Here is a 19,947-nt window from a genome sequence, read left to right on the forward strand (position 1 = left end):
AAATCTTACTTCAAAGAAAAAAAAATCTTAACAGGAACTGACTCGCTCTGACGGGTAAAGTCTTTAACAAGGTATACATGTACTAGGGAAGACCAAATTAGTGCATAAGGAAATACTTCTCGTAGCCCATCAGTAAAACCTGCCGGAGGCCGTGCAATTTTTGATATTTGGTCTCCCACTTTCACAAAATATCTGAGAACATGCAATTTGCATCGAACTCGTTCAAAAGAGAGTCCTAATATATGATATCATTCGCCATCTCTTCTACTACTCCAGACATCCTGAGATCCTCCCCTCAGCCAACCATACATAGCTCGACTTGCACACTTCGAGAAATTACAGATATGATAAATAAACAGAAAAATCTATGACGCCCAAGGTACAAAATGTTTTAAAAAAACCCTAAGCAGATGATATTTGAACCACTTAGTCAAAACAAAACAAGTGACACAAGCAAAAAAAAAAAGTCTGGTTATCATTTTAAACTTTACCTACAAAAAAAAAAACAGTGCAAACTAGCTTGTTGTTAAAGACATGCATACAATATGAAGCAACTTTGGGCCTTGTTCCTGCTGTCATGCGCAGGGGAAGTTGTGATAAAACGTACAGAAGGTGGGGTGCATGCAAAAGGAAGTTATCGCCTTTTAGAAGATGAAATAATGTATGAAAGATGTAAAACATGGCTTACCTTTTTTTTTATTTTGTCCCTATGTAGGCTCCACATGACATTGAGGCTAACGGCGTTTTGTTGGCAAATCGCGGTGCAACCTTTGACTCTTGTCGCCGTCGGTCTTGCCTCGACGCCTCGCATACGTCTTCGGAGAAAAAGAGTCTGTCTGGGGGATACGCTTCTTCTCCTTCCCGCATAAGATCCTTCCGCATCCCCCTTATGCCCTCACGACTTGCTTCCCCCTCCAATGAGCACAGCTTTTGTCTGTCTGCATTTAATCCAGTTTAACGAACATCGGTGATGAAGTTTTGTGCCGCGTTCCACCAAAACAACAAAAAAAGTAAGTCGAAGCAAAAGGTTAGTACTTTGTCTTGATGGAGAAGCGCCCTTTTAGAGTGATCCGTCCCTTATTGTTGTTGTTATTCTTGTTGTTTGTGCTGATACAGATGTTTCTTTAAACAGTTATATTTGTTGTTTTTATGATCCTGTAGATCTTCTTCCCCTAGGCTGTCACAGAAACCTGGAACGAACACATCCGTAGCTCAAAGGGAAAATATCACTGAATCAAAAGCTCGGCTTTGCAGCATTTTATGCTGTGTACTGTTTGAGTTTTCTGCTCCCCTAATAACACCTCCCCTCAGGATGATCAGGTAAAACGATTTCTAAATGTCAAGACATCGAGGTACGTGAAAATATGACTGACGTTGTAAACAACAATTATTTGTGACATCTCGCCTTGTTGTAAACATTACTGTTGTCTAAAGCATCTAACTCACTTTCGCTAAACCTCGATGTTGAAAACAAAATAATATACCCCCGCGCGTTTTCTCACGTTCTGAATAATTTGAAATACCTGAGTCTCAATTCACTCACAGTAATTAAAGGAGTGAAATTGGCACAACCCTCTGTCTGTAAAGATTTTACCTTTTTGCCTTTACATAAATTTGAGGTGTCAAACTTGTTTTTAAGTACAGCCGATCCCTGTATCAGCTCGATCGTTATCATTGCATCCCTTTTCATCTATAAGGTCATTCAATATTATCCTCTGGTTTCGAATGATTCAGTTCACTTTTATTTTCTGATATCACAGTCAACTTTTTTTTCTTTTCTTTTGGAAAAACAGATCACCATGATTCCATTAAACAAAAGAAAATGATTATCTTGTCTAGATTTATATACAACATATTCATCAACAACAGTTGCACAAACATTCCATCAAAAGTTTTGTTCTTGAGGAAAGGTTTCAGAAAACGGTTTGCGCCTATCATACAATGAGTGTCTCACAGTTTGTCTTCAAACAAAGCACTTCCCTGAAACCTTGATGCGACTGCGTGTACATCGCTATAAACACTTTACGACAGTGCAACATTGCTTAAAGCCTGATGCGCAGTAAGCCTCAACTTATCGTCTCATAGTGTTAACGTTTTCCTTCATCCTTGGCTTCGTTGTGTTTGATATCCTGGAGTACTGGCTTGTTCCAGAACCTTCCAATGCCTTCACCCTTTCGTCATCAACAAATCACTCATAGATCTGCATAGGTCTGTATGTTTAAAGACGGTCTAACTTCAACCACGCGTTTCCAAAATCATTCGACATTTTGCTATCTAACGAAGATGAAGAAGCCAAGAAGAGCAATGAGAATGACTCGCGGGGCGTGGACACCCGGTAGGCACTCGCCGGCAGCGCGGTTACAGAAGTCTTCCTGACAACACGTCTGACAGGCGCCAGTTCGGTTGACTTGGGTCTCACATTCGTTAAGGGGACGACACGGATAGTACACCAAACATCCCCGAGAGAAGCTGGTGATATGGCCGGCCGCAGTCATTTTGTTAACCTGGTAAGACGAATAAAAGACAAATATATTCCTTTCATTTTGTCAAAGCAAGCTGCATGTCATGTCATTTCAAGTTCCACCGTTCTACCCGTAGTCTTCCTTTCACTAAATTGGTTGTGTGTTGTATAAATGCCCCAGAGATATTTTCACATCTGCCTTCTTATGTGTCAACACGTGGAAAATAATATAAATATTTTTGAAGTATTTCAAGTAATATCTATCCATTGTACACAGTTGCTATGGATGTGCTACGTAATCTTCAAGATGATGTCTCTTTCTTAATAACCTAGGAAAAACACACATTAATAAGAGAGGCAATTGACAAGTCATAATCTGAAAGAAAGGCAACCCTCGTGTACGAAGTTCCATTCTTTTTACCAAGGTAGATCAATTTCCTTTTCTGAACAAAGGTTTGCATGTTCAGATGGTTACTTATACACATGAACAAATCGCATGAATGGTTGGATCGGTGCCTAATTCGAAACATATACAAAACACTGCACACCCGTGTGCGATGCAGAAGCAAAAGAAGACGAACCATCAAACTGACTCTTCTTAATGGCCACTGTTACGAGTGCATTGGTTTCCCCCATAACTACGGATAGTTTGCAGGCGTAACAATGACAATGCTGGAAGAAATCCAAGCGAGAGTTTCCAAACTTAGATTGAATGTGGTTCTACAATGTAACAAAGCACTTGGAGAACATGTGTGAGATGGCATGACGACGCATCCCTCCCCCCCCCCCCCCCCCCGATCTTCACAAGACGATATTGACAGTTCCAGATGTGAAGAAAATACATGAATCAAATCATGTAAAATGTGTAGTCTTTGATCGAATGGATCATTTTGCAGAAAGCATTCACATGTGTCTTATACATGTGAAAGGAAATTTGGATGACCTGAATGTAAATGTATCACTCATCTTCTTCAGTTACTCTTTTCATTGAAAGGATGTCTGCAAAACCTGACAGAGCGCGGAGGAGGCAGAAAGAATATTGCAATCCCTCACTGACGTCTACTCGAGGTTTACGTAACCTTTGAACGAGAGTCCAATAACAGGCTGGGAACACAGGCTACTGCGACCAAATCAAACACGCAGGCAGGCATGATGACATACGCATGGGGAGTAATTTTCAGAGTAAACCTGCCCTGCAGGGTTTGTTTTCTGCAGAGATTTGTTTAAGATTTCCCGCTTCTAATGTGCCTTGCTCTCTACTGTGTCATTCACGAATATCTACTACTGTCTTTGATCCAAAAATAATGTATGATGCGCTTCGGGTCTATTGAAGTAACAAATCTTGTGTGAGGTTGTATCTATAGCCGGGGCAGAATGATTGTCAGTTTGGGGACTTCCATTTTTTTTCTTTTGAGGAGGGAGGGAGGATTGAAGTCTAGTGCCAATGTGACAGAGGTGAAATTTGCAGTGAATCGTTCAACCGTGATGTATGACCGCTTGAATTTTCTACACTTGGCAAATGAAAAGTCAGAAGAGCACTTGAGCTGATTCTGCATCTGTCGTGCATAATTGTATCATATCATATCATGTCATATCATATCATAAGTGATTTTACTGTACTGGAATGTATAACATTATAGACACACACACTTTCACAAACAGGCATACTAATATATATGTTTTGTGGTGGCGTAAATCACTGCCGCTTGTCCTTGCGATCAAGTTGATTCGTCATACTTAATTAATCGGTTTGACAGCTATCCATAGATGAAATTATGTGAGCCATATTCTTCTAAGCATAAGATTTTCTGGTTTAGAAGCGCAGGTTGATTGTACTTGGGCCTACATTAAGATGGGAAGTGGGGTATGGATGCTGTCTAATACAGTGTGGGTTCCATTGGATCATTCCAACACTCTGGTGGTATACTCAATGACTGGATGGAGGTCGGGAGATAGATCTGGTCATCGCAGTGTAATGGAAGGGAGATATGAGAAATTTGTGTATCATTACACAATAGTATCATGAAATACGAATGAAATGTTCACAGGGCATTGTCACATTCATAGAAGTAAAATAAAGGTAAAACTTACGTAACAATATGGTATTACTGTCATATTTTCTATCGACGTTGGGCATTCCACCGGGGTCGCCGTTTCCTGGGCCCTGTACATGCAATTGTAGAGGGCGGACTCGTAATCCGTGTCCTCATTATTTTCATAGGCGCCACAACTCAGGCAACTAAGAGTACCCACAAACGCGACCGGTCTCTCTCGTATGGATGCACCGTCGTAGTTCATAATTAGGCCTTGGTCAGTGCGGATATCGTTGATTTCATCTGGCATTGTAGGGGATGCCGTTTGCTCACTTTCCCATGTAGCTGACGTCGGTACAACATTGTACGCTGAGAAGAGCGTGATCAGACGGACTGTAAATTGAAACAGAAGGGAGAGAGATTTTGAAAATATATTATCTGTATAATTATATAGATAAGAAAAACAAAACAAGCGGAGAGTCAGTGCCACCACTCGTTTTTTCTTCTTTGTTGTTTTGTATAATACATTACGAAAACAAAACAAGGTATACAAATGTCTTTAACTCAAGAAAACTTTGCAGCACTGGACAACCCTTAACATTGCTTAAGTGATATGAACCCAATCAACATTTTTTTTTTCTTTCATTGAGTACAGTCAAATTCTGCAACATTAGTAGGCCTACCTAATTTTTGTTTGTTTTATCATGTGCGGCTAATAGTATGGACATCTTACGTTCTTGTTCACCTGTGTCAGAAAAGATACGATTATTCTAGCGGATACGTTTCCATATTTGTTTTTATCTACACGTTGACACAGATACAGTCACAGATACAGATACAGACACAGACACAGACACAAACTAACACACATTTACACAAACAAACGAACAAACAAACAAACAAACAGACACACGCACACCGATCAAGCAATCCGACAACCGCGAAAAAAAAAAAATCTTGCTCAATAACATCGTCACTGCGGATGAATGTACACGTTGTAATGTCGCAAAGGAAGGTCTGACATCCGGTTAGGATACGACAAAAAGACAGGACAGGTGTTTTTATTTCGACAGTGGGGAAGATGGAGGAATGAGGATATATCAGGGTAATCCCCTTTCTTTATTATGGCTTTGTATGTGTGGGGTTTTTGGAGAAAAGAGATCAAGTAAATCTTGAGATACATGAGACGGCATCTTGTTTCTCGTTTTCCACAATCAAAGTTTCTGTGTTTAGTTGTTGATATTTTTTCCCTCATAGAATGGTTGTATCCTTTCAGGACTCCTGTTCAAACATTTTCATGGCATCCCGATGACACAATGATGATGAATTTCTTCGGATACTCTTGGCTTAAATACTCAAAGGAGGGAGAGGAGGAGGAGTCAGTCATAAGCACGATTCACCGCATACGATATGTATATCTTTGTGTGTGCATGGGTAAGAATTTTCGGAAATTTCCTGTACATGTACAATAATATACAAATGATGCACAGGATAGAGTGCGTTAGTGTAGGCGTATAGTGCACTCGAGGGTATTTACAATTGTGAAACATCGTGCATGTTTCACAATTGTAAATACCCTCGAGTGAGCTACGCCTCCACTAACGCCACGAAATAATCCTGTGCATCATTTGTTTTATAAAATGGGTCGAAAATTCGAAAACTAACAGCATTTGTCAGCGTTTTTCACGTACCTTTGTGGGTCAAGACGTCCGAGGATGTTCGTCCCAAACATTTACGCACGTCGCACTCGGAAATCCCGCACATGTAAGTACTGTACGTATAAACGTATACGTACGCCACATGATTGTTGTGCACAAGAAAGGCCGGCTGGCAGCCCGAACGAGAAGTTGTTTACAGGATTGACAGCGCGTATGGTAACGCGCGACGCACTTGTAACAACTGATTAAGTGCGCACTGCTAGTGTAAACATTGTGACGTCAGTGACTTTACGCTTTTTTGCAAGGCCGTGCATGATAGTAAAAATTAATGCACGCACACGTGACTCATTTCAGCGCTTCCAATTGGCTACATTCTTGAACCCATTTTATAACACTCCGCGAACTCATCAACCTCCCACGTGCGTGACTGATGTGACATTGGCAGGACTGGTTTATACGAAGAAATTATTGAAGTCCAGGACTTCAGGCAATTGAAATGGGATTCGGGGATATCAGTGGTTAAAGTTTAACATAATCATGCAATATTAACCAGTACAACCAGTCAGCAGTACTGCCTTGGTCTGAATTGAATGTGAACTTAGGACTTCGATAAAAGGAGGATGAAATGGGAATATAATGTCATTATGTTTTGTTATAAATGGTGAAAACCATATACATCTGCAGCTAGTTTGATATGCAAAGAACAGATCTATTGTAATATTGTATGACAGTAGCATTCAGTCAGAGACACTGTTGTTGTTGTTTTTGTTGTTTCCTGATATTAATGTTCTTGTTCCTTATCTGAATTATACATCTCCATGAAGTTGACGCAAATGTAGCCCATAAGAGACAGCCGCATACTACTAATCTTTCTTGTGCATCGCGTCTTAAGAAAAGGCTGACACACTCACATTATAGTCACGACAGGAGAGTTGAGAAGAGATGAAAGGGACTGACGCAAAAGCACTCCGGAAAAAGGGTAATTTCTTTCCCCCTTTTTCCCTGGGTGCTTACGTGTCAACCATAATCTGTCCCGCTGGGTTTTATCTATTTGTGTCACAATTGTAAATCCACGAGGAAAGAATTACCCGGAGTAACCTCGTTGCGCTAAAGTAAGGTCTCGAGCGTTTAGTCGACCGCCAACGGGGAGCCAAGTAGGGGCAGAACGCATCTAGTCTGCTCCAAACCAGCGGTTATTGTACCACAAGAAATAGTACAGTTTTATCCGCGGGTCATCTACGTGGAATGAGGACAGTACCAATGCGGTTTCTCGCTTTGAGTAGTCAATTCTGTGGAATGAGCCATTATCATTGAATGAAATGACCTCATTTTTCAATCTTTTGGGATGATGAATGCAAATTTAAGCAGCGAGGAGCGAAAAACAGAGTTGCGAAAACTGCAACACATTTCTTTTGTTTTCTTTCTTTTTCTTCTGCTTTTTACAATTTGTTCTTTCGTCCACCCGCGTTTGCTTGTTCCCTTACAAATTACCTATCGATATCGACATTACTAGTTTTTCTGAGACCCTGGAGAATTATATTTATTAGCTCGTTGTTATTATGTTTTCCTAAACATCGATGATTCGCTTGTTTCCAATCAATTTGCCTTTAGAAAAGAAAACGTTATGATATTATTATTCATTGATAAGGTGACATAATGTTTTGCGAGCAAAGAACACCTGATAAGAATTTTCATGGTTTCATCACAGGCATCTGATACCACCGATCATCTTGTTCATATGAAGTAGCAAAACGTGGTTTTCGGAATAATGCTTTGTCTTTGATCGTTGATTATCTATCTAATGAAAAATAGTATTTAGTATTCCGCTCATTAGAATCCTCTGAATCCGAATATTACAAGCGGTTTCCCTCAAGGGTCCAAATTGGGACCCCTTCTTTTTCATACATTTGTCTTTTAAGGATATTATTGTGTTCATTTCCACTTCTTAGTTATCTATACATTTTGCAGACGATACAGACATTTTTTTTTTAAATTCCAGTAAAGGTTTGTTACAACCACACAAAACTGAGATAAATTTAAGTTATCTCAGTGGTAAGTTTGTGAGAAATAACCACTGCATAATTTCATGATAAGATGTATAGAATTTATATCTTATCATTCTTTAAATGTTAATTGTACTTATTATAGTATTTGTGTTGATGGACATCCGACTGTCGAAAAGAAATTTACTTTTTTTTTAGGTGGGATCACTACTGATTCAAATTTGCCGTGGAATTACAATATATTCTCCACGCTCTTGCACAATGTACCACTAGGCATTTTCTCCCTCCACTCGTCAAGAGGTGTCTGGATTATTCATATATTTTACAGTAGTGTTAGTGCTGTTCCTAATGTGTATTTCTAAGGTCATTCTCCTCGTCAAGCATCTGTTTATGATAATAGTTTCTAGTACACTCAGATTTGCTTAAGTTGTCTCTTGAATCACAATTACGTGAAATCTAAAACTTTTAACATGCATTAAAGTGACACCTGCTGGTCTTCATTTTTAAATATCAAGAAAAATAATGCCGTGCTTTTAAAGTCAGTCATTAACCTGTTTCCAAGTATTTCCCCATTCATATTTGAATATTTCGCAATAGGTTTGTTCGCTTGACTTTGTGTTATATTCTTTTAGGCCTACGACCCCCCCCCCCAAAAAAAAAAAAACAAACAAACAAACAAACAAACAAACAAACAAACAAAACAAAACAAAAAAAAAAAAAAAAAAAAAAAAAAAAAAACCAATGGAGATATAAAATGGAATCACTCACTCAAAAACCAGTTACTCAAGTTGTAAGTTGAAGAAGGTGTGGTAACATTACTGGAGAATCAAGACATGCGATAGGTCAACCCACCCCCCCCCCCCCCCCCGTCCCCGTCCTCCCAAACAAACACTTGTAAGTAAACATATCCAATGACCCCTGCTAACACCATATACGGCATTGAGTAGAAACAAGGCCTGTACATGTTTCCACTCCAACCCTTTAGAGCGTCGGGACATCTTTTATGAGCGTAACTCTATAGTAAAGGTCCACGAAGACGCAATCCTTCATGTAACGGTTTTGCTGTTTGTCGATAATTAGTCTCTTGCATGATTATGGATTACAGCCTAACGCAGGAATAAGATACTCTCATTTTGTCTGTGTTAAGCGTTTTTAATTTTTGTCATTTTTAGACAAACTGGAAGTACGCGACCTATATAGTCTGATCCTCAGACTGTATTCCCCTCTCCCGCCACCGCCAAAAGACTCCATCTGAAACTCGGCCCATGGATGGGTATTCTTTACCTTTACGTGCACGCAGGCAATCATGAACACCCACAGATACACACGCGCATTGCGTATCAACGTATCGAGAAAGCATAGGGGGCTGCGCAGCTTCCCCACATTTACGGAGCTTTACGACGAGTGAGAAAAAAATCAGAAAAAAGTCGAAAGTATTTTTTTCTTTAAAAAGAATATAACGATTGAAAATAAACACAACTCCCATGACTTTCCAAAGATTCCGCCCAGAGATTCTTTCTAGAAGCAGTAGGGGACGTGGATGAATTCATCGCTGGGTTACATTTTGTTTCCTTCTTTCCATCCTGGAATGAACATTGGGAGGTACATGCATATTTACAGAGTCTTCTTGACCACATTCTGTGTTATAATCAGGGGAAATCGACGAGTGCTCTACAAGTGGCTCCATGTTAGACCTACAGCTGTGCCACAAAGGCAGGACGAATGTACATGTGTCTCAGTGTGTCTTATTTAAGGGCTTAAAATTCCACTCGGGTTGTTCCTTGGGGTTTTTGCTGCTAATGCATCGGTACCGTTGTTTTTACAAAAATGTTCTAATCAGCATTATCATGTCATCGCCTCGATATGACATCGACGGCGACAGAACTAGCATCTCGCGGGATAGGGAAACAAAGGTAGATATTCCGCTAGCGGACGAAGGGACATTAAGATATTTTTGAGCGATGCAAACGCCTCATTACCTATCAACTTCGTGCCTTGTAATGCTCCTAGGTGTTGTTTTCTATGTATCCATTTTCAGCTTCTGTCAAAACTCTCCTATTCAATGCATCCCTGTGAAAAAAAAATAAGACGGTGTCTCGAATTGAACCTTAAAGCACACATTCACGGACACACACACAGACAGACAGACAGACAGACACAAACATAATGCACTCACAAACTCACGAGCTCATGCACACTTGGAAGAAGACAGAGAGAAGTGGATTGAAAGGGAATTATGTAGGAGAGGAGACCAGATGTATTCTGAGGAAAGCCTACTCCCCGCGGGCTGGGTCACTAATCAGGTCTGGAAACACTGAGATTTGTGTCAAATCCGCGTCAACAAATGGTTCACAATTGAACGTAATCTCGCCTGTACATCAACACGTCATGGCACATTTGCGATGAGATGGAAAGGCGCGGGACTTCGCCATGTACTTTTCTTTCGCCGTCGATTTGCAATCACAGCTTATGTCTGTTATACCTATACTTCCAACCATTCAAATGCATCCCTCGCAGACAGACAGATACCAAAGAGATCAGAATCTGTTTGGCCAGAACACGCACACACACACGCACGCACACACGCACACACACACGCACGCACACACGGCCAGAACACGCACACACACACGCACGCACACACACACACACACACACACGTACGCACACACACACGCACACACGCACACGCGCGCGCACACACACACACACACACACATACGTGCAGTCGAAAATACACAATCATGCTGATTGCTATGCACTTGACGCCATAGTGTACACCCAAATTTACTTTCTTTCCATCTGCGATACAAGCTTGATGATATATAGGGACATCGTGTGCGCTTTCTTCACTCTATTCCGGACTTTAATAATAATCTGACGACGGAAACTACAGGTCATCAAACCAAGGACCAAATGTTGACTCTTTTGATTAAAGAGTCGATTAGTTTATAAGACACATGGTGAAGTTTACGAGAGTAGATTGACTGACTCCTGTGCTACAGCATGTCATAACAAGGATCCCAGATTTGACGCGGAAGTGAATTCATTTTTAGAAGAGCTACAGACAAACGGCAAACGACCGTTTCCGGCGTTAAAGTTTCTGGGGAAAGGCATCTAACTTAGAAAATGGTACGAGTAAGAGGAACAGAAGAATTTAAGAGGACGTGATCAGTGCTGTGCCCTGGGTGTTTCCATTGTAATTCAGGATTGTCTGGTGTTTCCCAAACAAATGTTTCTGCACTTGAACATTATTTACAAAGGCATTATACTGTCAAATTTTGAATTGTTAATCGGCCCTCAACTAAGTTCATCGTACTGCCAATTTCCTTATCTTCTGTTTCAAATTTGGATAGACTTTTCGTATTTTCCATTATGTTTGACTGCTGTTATTGTACTTTCTAAAAAAAAAAAAAACCCAAAGCAACAGCCAGGGTATGCATATGACCTACTATATCTAATTTTTTGACAAGAGCGACAATTTCTACCTCATTTACAAAGTTAAAGATTTACACCCGTAACTTCACTCGAATGCATAAATTTAAGGTCAACGTGTGCTTTATTTCTTCAAACCTTCGTTTTACATCACTGGGATAACTAGTAATCTACTGTTTAAGAGGGATTAGTATGAGATGGACTACAGACTGTGAGAGAACATCGATATTGCCAGGCGATGACAGCATAGCACTTGCTATTGGGAGTGCTCTACACTTTCTGCCGCACTCTCCAATCATATCTCCTCTGCTTCCGTGTCTCCTTCTCTCTCTCCCCCTCTCTCTCGTGTATCTCTCTCCCTCTCTTCTATCTCTCTCTCTCTCTCTCTCTCTCTCGTGTATCTCTCTCCCTCTCTTCTATCTCTCTCTCTCTCTCTCTTCTCTTTCTCTTTTTATCTAATCTCCTATCTCTCCCTCTCTTTCATCTCATTTCAACAAAGTGCTTGTATTTTCCCCGCCAGATTTTATACTGTTGATGTGAGAGATAAGTTACAAGCTGCAAACCTCGAGGGCAGCATAATATACGCAGTAACGTCAATATGTGATGTACATCATATGATAAAATGTAATCGTTGAATTAGCAACGCCATTAAAACCTATTCATTTCAGAGAGCCTCCCTTTCTCTTTCTCTCTCTATCTCTCTCTATCACACACACACACACACACACACACACACACACACACACACACACACACACACACACTTTTCCCTATCTACCAAGTTATCAACCTGGACCACTCTCTCTCTCTCCTAAACTATTTCGCCAGCTAAGTGCGTGCTGTCCCTTAGAAGATCTCACGCTGTTGATGGAGCAGATTAAGAATTGGAAGAAACCCCCGAGGAAGAGAAAAATACTTCGCCATCATGTTAAACGTCTCCCTACAAGCATTTTGACAGAGAAGCTGAAATCTATTGTAATGTAGTAACGTGCATTTATTGCAATCGCTATGTAGCAGCAGGCTCCAAATGATTAATCGACGTAACCATTTAAGTATTGGTGTAGAAATGCAATTATTACAAGTAACAATAGTAGACATGTTTGTGTAATCTTTGATACAGTTAAATCACGCTTTATGATTGTATTTCATTCTCTTAATGATGTGAAATGAACCGCATTGATTTCGCATAACTATGTATATGTAATACTAATGGTATTATGTGTTTATGATCTTTGTTAGATATGAAATGAATAAAATTAAATGTGCCCATAAGATTAAATGTGCCCATATTAAGACAATTCATAATATTTGGTTCTGAGTGTGTCTTTCTGTAGTTATCGTTCTGTTGTTTTACTGGCCTTTTATAAATATTCTCTCTCCCTCACCTTGTCACGATTGAAACAGAATATTTTTAGATACAGATGGAGTGATCTTCAATTTCCCCATTTTAGTCACTATCTCTCATTTTCTTTTTTTTCAAAGCATTATTAGTAACAACGTTCTTATATATCATATATTTTCAGCTTGCGACAGCGAGTCTCCAATAGACCTTGCCTGTATTCTCCTCTTACAAAAGACCATCCAATTAGAAACTCAAGTAATCTCAAGCCATTCGTTCACTCATCATGATTGTAGTAATCACGTTAAATCTAAGAACACAAGATGAGGACAAAATAACGTTGACGACGGTACCAGGTCATCGAAAGTTATGACAAAAGCAAAGGACTCTCTTTTTTCTTTAAAATGTATGACACTATCAGAGAAATCCAAAACACGTTTCAAAAGTCGCAATTGACAGGTTTGCTTTCAATGCCTCCTGCGTTAGACACGAAAGACAAAATGATATACATTTGTATTACATATTCAAAAGTACTGATCAAAAATTTGTAAAGGACTCGAAAAGTACTCAGAAATGGTAGAGCACGAGATGTGTAAATAATGAACAACATTAAACACACAAACAAATAAACAAAAAGGAGTTCCAATCCACTACGACAATATTATATACATCATATAACTTATGCTGGTTTAGAGAGAGGCTAACTTCATCATGTGATCCCATATCTGACTTGAGCATCTGTTCTGCTGAGCGCTCTCATCAAAGATTATATTTTGGGATTTTGAAGGCTCTGATGTAAGTAGGACGCCATCAACCTTAACACGTTTGATCAAAGAGAGGCGACGGCTTCGTCTTTGTTGCTGATATAGCTCTAGCTGCTTCAATAATGCACTCGCTGTCAATTTTGGCAACAACGAAGAAAAAGCCTAATGAATGCAAAGTGCAATTTTCGATGTAATAGTAAGAAGCAGCTTGAATACCAAGTGACAAAGAGGAAAACAAGAAACCAAAAGAAGATTAACGAAATCATGATAAATAAAGGTAAAAGTAGCCGTCCAGAGTGAACTAACGAGTAAGTAGTTCAAGTTCAAGTTCAACTTTATTTTCATTTCCATTAAATAAACAGGAGAAATTATATTCAATGCATTAACAAAACAAATTTGTAGTAATTTCGATAAACGTACATCAACAAGATACATGTGATGATGAGTTACGACATAATTGCATTTATAAGGTATATACATATGCATATTACACGGATGGGAATGGAAATGGAGGGTCCCACTAAAAAGCCAAGCTTGTACGATATGGGACCCTCAGAAATACATAAAAAGCAAATAATGGCTTCATGAAACTACAAACAAATATATGACACAAAATCAAAGAAACCAATGTCAACTGACATGAAATGAAAGTAGTGGTAGATTAGAGGAATGTGAACAAAAGACAGATATACATATATATGTTATTACATATGATTATATTGCATTCAAGAAACCCAAGAAAATGCAGAATTACGATTTTGTCAAAATCATTGAACAAAATAATTTCACAAAGGACAGGGTGCATGTTCTCGATACAAACAGTTCGTGTTGACAGCATGATACGTTTCTTGAGTTCTCCTCTGTTTTGGATATACATAAATAGATAGATAGATAGATAGATAGATAGATAGATAGATAGATAGATAGATAGATATAATTATATACAGACAAATAGAGAGAGGGTGATGCAGACAGAGTAAAGGAGAGAGGAATAAAGAGAAAGAGGTGAAAAGACGTAGAGAGAGTTTTATCAAGCCTCACATATACTAGACTATAATGCTGTCTACGATCGATGCTTTTGATAAGTCGTGCATCAATTCGTGGAGGTGCAACCGAGCGTGTATGGGTTGGCGAAGCTCGATGGGTGAATGCGGTCGATGTTGCTATTCCGAAAACGCCGCAAGGCACCCTGACAGAGCTAGCGTGGGAAATCAAACCCCTATAAGCGATACACGATAGTCTCGGTTGCGCTCGATCGATGATATGATATAACGTAGGGGACAGAAAATATGGCAAAAATAAAGATACCACATTTACTGAGATGTTTAACTTGATTCCTCTCTTCGGTTTTCTAACAAAGCATTGCTCTAGTCAACTGAAGACAACATAGTTTTGTTTGTTTTTGTTTTTGTTTTTTATTTCACTTACTGCAGTCCAGAGATAACTATTTCGCAGGGAAATAAAAGGCAAATCGAGTTAGTCCATGGGTGTGACGTTTAAAGTATAGATTTCTGGAGGTCGCCTGTGTTCGATGTATTCGTGACAATATTGTTTTTATAGCCTTAAACACGTTGAACGGGCATGCTCTTAAAGTAATTGAATAAGGGCTGAGTGATTGCGTTTTAACGGGAGAAGCAATCGACACCATACAGCGCAAGCGAAACATGGGACAAAAGAATGTCGTCACAGACCAACACTTGGCGCTCTAGCTTGAGTTCTTGACGTGGTATACCAACCATACCTGGCGTTTATTCCGATGATTTGTTATCCCAAAACACACACATTCTCTAAACCCAGATATTCTTCATCTGAAAATGAAATAGGGTTCGTTAATTCCAGCATTTGTGACTTTTTTTCCAAAGGTTCGTTAATCTGAAAATGAAACGAGGTTTATCATTCCGAAGGGTCGTTAATCACAAAAGAAAATAAGCTTTTGTATTTCGAAGGTGCATAAATCCGAAATGAAGCAAGGTTCGTTAATCCGAAAATGAAAAGAAGGTGCGCACTAGCGAGGCTTCTGAAGTACAAACCTTATTTCGTTTTCGGATTAACGAACCTTCCTATTAACTACCCCCCCCCCCTATTTTCGAATTATCGAACCGTGGGAATAACGAACCTTACTTCATTTTCGATTCTTTGGATTAACGAACCTTTGTATTAACGCACTGTGACTGATATACCAAGCATTTGACTGGACAATAACACGTATTTATCATATCATTGGAACATTAACTTTTGTAAGTACCGCGATGACTGATCTGACATGAGTGATTTGTTATTTATAAAGTCTTACCTTTAGACCGCCGTAGCTACAATATTATCATAATTATCTTGGTGTATTTTGATTTGAGCTGATCAAGCATTCTTTTATGTCGTCAGAGAGATATCAATGTTTGTTGAGACTGTTAATAAAGTGCCATCTGTCTGATATGTAAAATACAATGGTTTAACCGGGTTTAAATTGAAATGTCTTTTTAAGTGAAGACTTTTGTATCCCACCGTTACTTCAATTCCTCGTTTTTTGCAAGTCCTGTATAGCCGAGGGTTATTGTCAGTTTCCGCTTGCGACGACTCCGTCTAACGAGGCTGTGAGAGCGTCCCTAGGGGGACTGGGTCCGGTCTTAATTGCTTCATGCCTCAGTCTGGTTGCCCATGAGATGTGTTCGATGACTTTCTACCGAGGGGAATTTGAACGGGACTGTAACATTCTCTCCAATCGAGAATGCGCATGAGTGTTCGGAAGTGGCTGAGCCGTCAAGTGTGTGGGAACAAAACCTCACTCATTCATGACGTTAGCCTATCCTGTTTGAATTCAATCCGATGTATACCTTGGTAAACAAAGTAAGGGAAAAAGTATCAGGTTTAACAGGCATCTTATAGTTACTCCAACTGCACTCTTTGTTTCTCAGGTGATATCTAAAGAAGTCCAGGGCACGTTTCATAAACCTATGTATTTTCAGTGACAACTGATTTGATTGATCATTACTTTGTGATGTAGAGGACATCATGTTCGCCACATTTCATTTTGAGTGTAAAAACAAACCAAACATTATTTTGGCGAGTTTGATATACGTGTTTCGAGTATAGCCATACAGTGGAATCATTTAACACGGTGACACGATGTTTAAAGTGATACATTCATCGCAAAACAGGGATTTCAGACATACTTGATAGGGTAGCATTGTCGCACCAGCATGCCAATTCTACTCATACTAGGCTGTCTGTACCAACTCAATAATCATGAGAATTAAAAAAATACAGCTGTCATTAGGTAATAAATGAAACTTTAACTTTAATTTTAACTCAATAGTGAAACTTTGACCTAGTTTGGCAATTGCACTATCAGGCATTTATACATATATATGTAACTATCTTGATGTATACTCAAAGGAGACGCTTTTCTTAACATTGAAAGCAGTTTTAGTTAGACTCATAAGTCTAGATGTTTTAGGAGAAATAGACAATCTGTCTAGAAATATTATGTATTTGGTTTACTATGTTCATTAATTCCATAAGCTTCGATCCCTTCTTCATGGAAGCGCTACAACACTTAATGACATCACAATAGCAGAACAGTAATTACTACAAAACGAAACAAAAAAAGTCAGAAAGACTTTACAAATATTCATTTCTGATAAGAACAAATTCAAACATAATCCGTTAAAAAGCAAATTTAGGATAAATGTCCTCCTTGTGCCATCTTGAGGAGCTCGGGCAAGCGCTTTCACGATGTCATAAGAAATTAAATCACTACAGGAATCTTCTATTTACTCTTACCATAGAAAATCAATCAATCCATCAATGAATCAATTGATCAAATAATAATCAGTTCATCCATAAAATCGGTAAATATATGGCTATCAAATATAGCTAACGTAATATGACATGGGGTTGAGATGCATACTTTCATGAGGCGAATGATAAACTATTTGGTATCTTTCTCTGTCAGGGAAATGAAATCGAAATATTATCGATCTCGATCTGTTAGGGGTACATGAATATAATTTTTACTCACACAGACAGGAAATGCTTTTTTTATCAATAGTCTGACTTTTTTCTTCCTTTGACCTCCGGTTGCGGAGTTAAATCAGAGAAATTCCTTTAGGTACTAATGATTTTTTGTTCACCTGAACAGCCTTGCTTCAAAAGAGAGAATATACATAGTGAGGTTTAATTGTAGGACCTGTGCAGGCTTCGATCCTAGCGGGTTGGCGTGATTTGATTACCATTTTGCGCTTGGTTTCATCGAAAAACGCGCCAACTCGACAGACAGGCAGCGTCCAAACATCCACTTCCCAATTTTGCCCGTTGTGATGTTTTCCTTCCGATCTTCCAGCCAAACCACGGATGCCTCTCCCAAACCATCGCCTTTTGGTGAGAATCAATCGTGACTGACGCGAACAAAAACAAGCCCGTGGTTCACGTCATTGCATTCTGTCGAGTCAGATTTATCACTGTCCCCTCCTTGGAATTCATTTCCAAGTCATTAGCTCGGTAGGAAAAGAATGGACAAAGACACCATGTTGAACAAAGAAGATGCTCTTGGTTACACGCTAAAATTTCCGCAAAACGCCATGAATCTCAATAATATCATGCTTACGAATTAAAACAATGACTGTCTAAAATAAAGTCCGGGACGGTATATAAGTGCATGATAGACGTAACATTAATTCAATTCAATGTAGATGATTTCATATCCAGATAAAGTAACAAGGTAATATACATGATGCTTACATGAAAAAATTATTTCAAATCACCCAAATTTCAATAATACATAATACAATCATACTAAGTTTGTCTTCATATTTCGATAAGAGAACTAAGTAAGCAATTAAAATCATATTGTTTAACTGTATAAGAAAACAGAAAAACCCTCAAGAAAGGGAAAAACTTTTATTAGTATTATCTGTTTAGATTATTGTTAAGATTATCATTAAAAATTATTAGTTTTATCTTTTTCTTCCTTTGAATCATTGGTTTACAGACCAAAAGCAAACTTTTCATTATCAAGCAAAATTTCTGCAGATGTCTGAAATAGAGATGAGTTTCGCTTTCACCAATGTACACATGGATTTGCCAATAATGTTATATTAAAATCGCTTTTGTGGGGATTTAACTGATCTGATTGAAGTTGTTCTATAAGTGTAATATGTTGCCGTACATGCCATGAATTAAGGCGATTCACAGTTACTTCAATTGTATAACGGAAGAAAGGTTTAGTCTATCGTAATATTCTCGATTCAATTAAGGCTGATGAAAAGTCAAATGTGTATTAAAAACAAAACGATTGTCGCAATTTCCGAGTTACGTCGTACGCAATGTAAGATAAGATTTTTAGTTCCATGCAGTTGAACAATTTTCAGAAAAACGGTCTAATGATTATCTAATTGATTGTGCCGGGGTCCATCGGCTTATCATTATGAGCAGACAACATGGGTGCAAGAAGCAGGAAGGAAAAACGCGATTACGACACGTACTTCTCCCATAGGGTTGCAATTACCATCTAGAATGATGGGGGTTCCCATACTGCAGGCACCCAGTCAGTGATTCAGAAAACTACCAGCGGCATGAACAAGGGTAACGCAAACAAATTAGGGGGCGCGGCGCGTGCTTGGAAATCAATTAAGTCGCTACATGAGAAGGTGGGCACGGCGAAGATGTACGGTAGAAGCCGCAACTTGAAATATGGAAATTCGTCGCCTTCAAGGGTTTCTATTTCTGGAGGCAGAAGATTTCAAGTAGACTGTGGTCACTTATAGTCCCCTAATAGGGTAGAGTAAAAGTCTTTCGCATACCTGAATCAAGCCCAAGCCCCACTGCACTGAAGATAACGGCATACATACAGATAGATGCGTTCGTGTGTATACGTTTGCAATTATTCCATCTCCAAGTCATGGGTTTATTCGCAGATAGAGTTTAAATGTCGTATGAATCTGCAGGCAAATCTATGAAGTTTGGAGTTTTTCAAACTCTTTTGATACTGCCGACGTAGAAGAGTTTCAATATGCAGGTCGGTTATTGCATTCGTTGTACTGGAAGACGTGGTCAGTGATGAGTGATGATTTCTACTTAAGCAAAAAGTGCAAACATAAAACCGTACGTCAAGTATTCGTCGAACAGAACATGTTGATCCAACAAAAGTACAAGTTGAACAACTTTTTCCTTCTCTTCTCTTTCTCCTTCTCTCTCTCTTATCCTTCTCTCTCTCATCCTTCTCTCTCTCTCCCTCTCTTTCTATTTCTCTGAATATTCGC

At 39.1% G+C, this 19,947-nt stretch overlaps 1 protein-coding gene across 1 annotated transcript in view; it reads right to left on the bottom strand.

The window, feature by feature from the left end:
* Positions 1–1,316: 1,316 nt before the first annotated feature.
* LOC139723912 (uncharacterized) overlaps positions 1,317–19,947 on the bottom strand; it is a 76,001-nt gene continuing 57,370 nt past the window's right edge. The window contains exons 2-3 of the mRNA XM_071635117.1: positions 4,553–4,887; positions 1,317–2,504 (exon numbers count right to left, since the gene is read on the bottom strand). Coding sequence (XP_071491218.1) covers positions 2,271–2,504; positions 4,553–4,887 — 569 coding nt within the window. The 3' untranslated portion in view covers positions 1,317–2,270. The remainder of the gene's footprint in view (positions 2,505–4,552; positions 4,888–19,947) is intronic.

Source organism: Diadema antillarum, unplaced genomic scaffold (assembly GCF_040938485.1).
Source record: "Diadema antillarum isolate AM-2024a unplaced genomic scaffold, OU_Dant_1.0 scf00000202, whole genome shotgun sequence".
NCBI classification, from domain to species: domain Eukaryota; kingdom Metazoa; phylum Echinodermata; class Echinoidea; order Diadematoida; family Diadematidae; genus Diadema; species Diadema antillarum.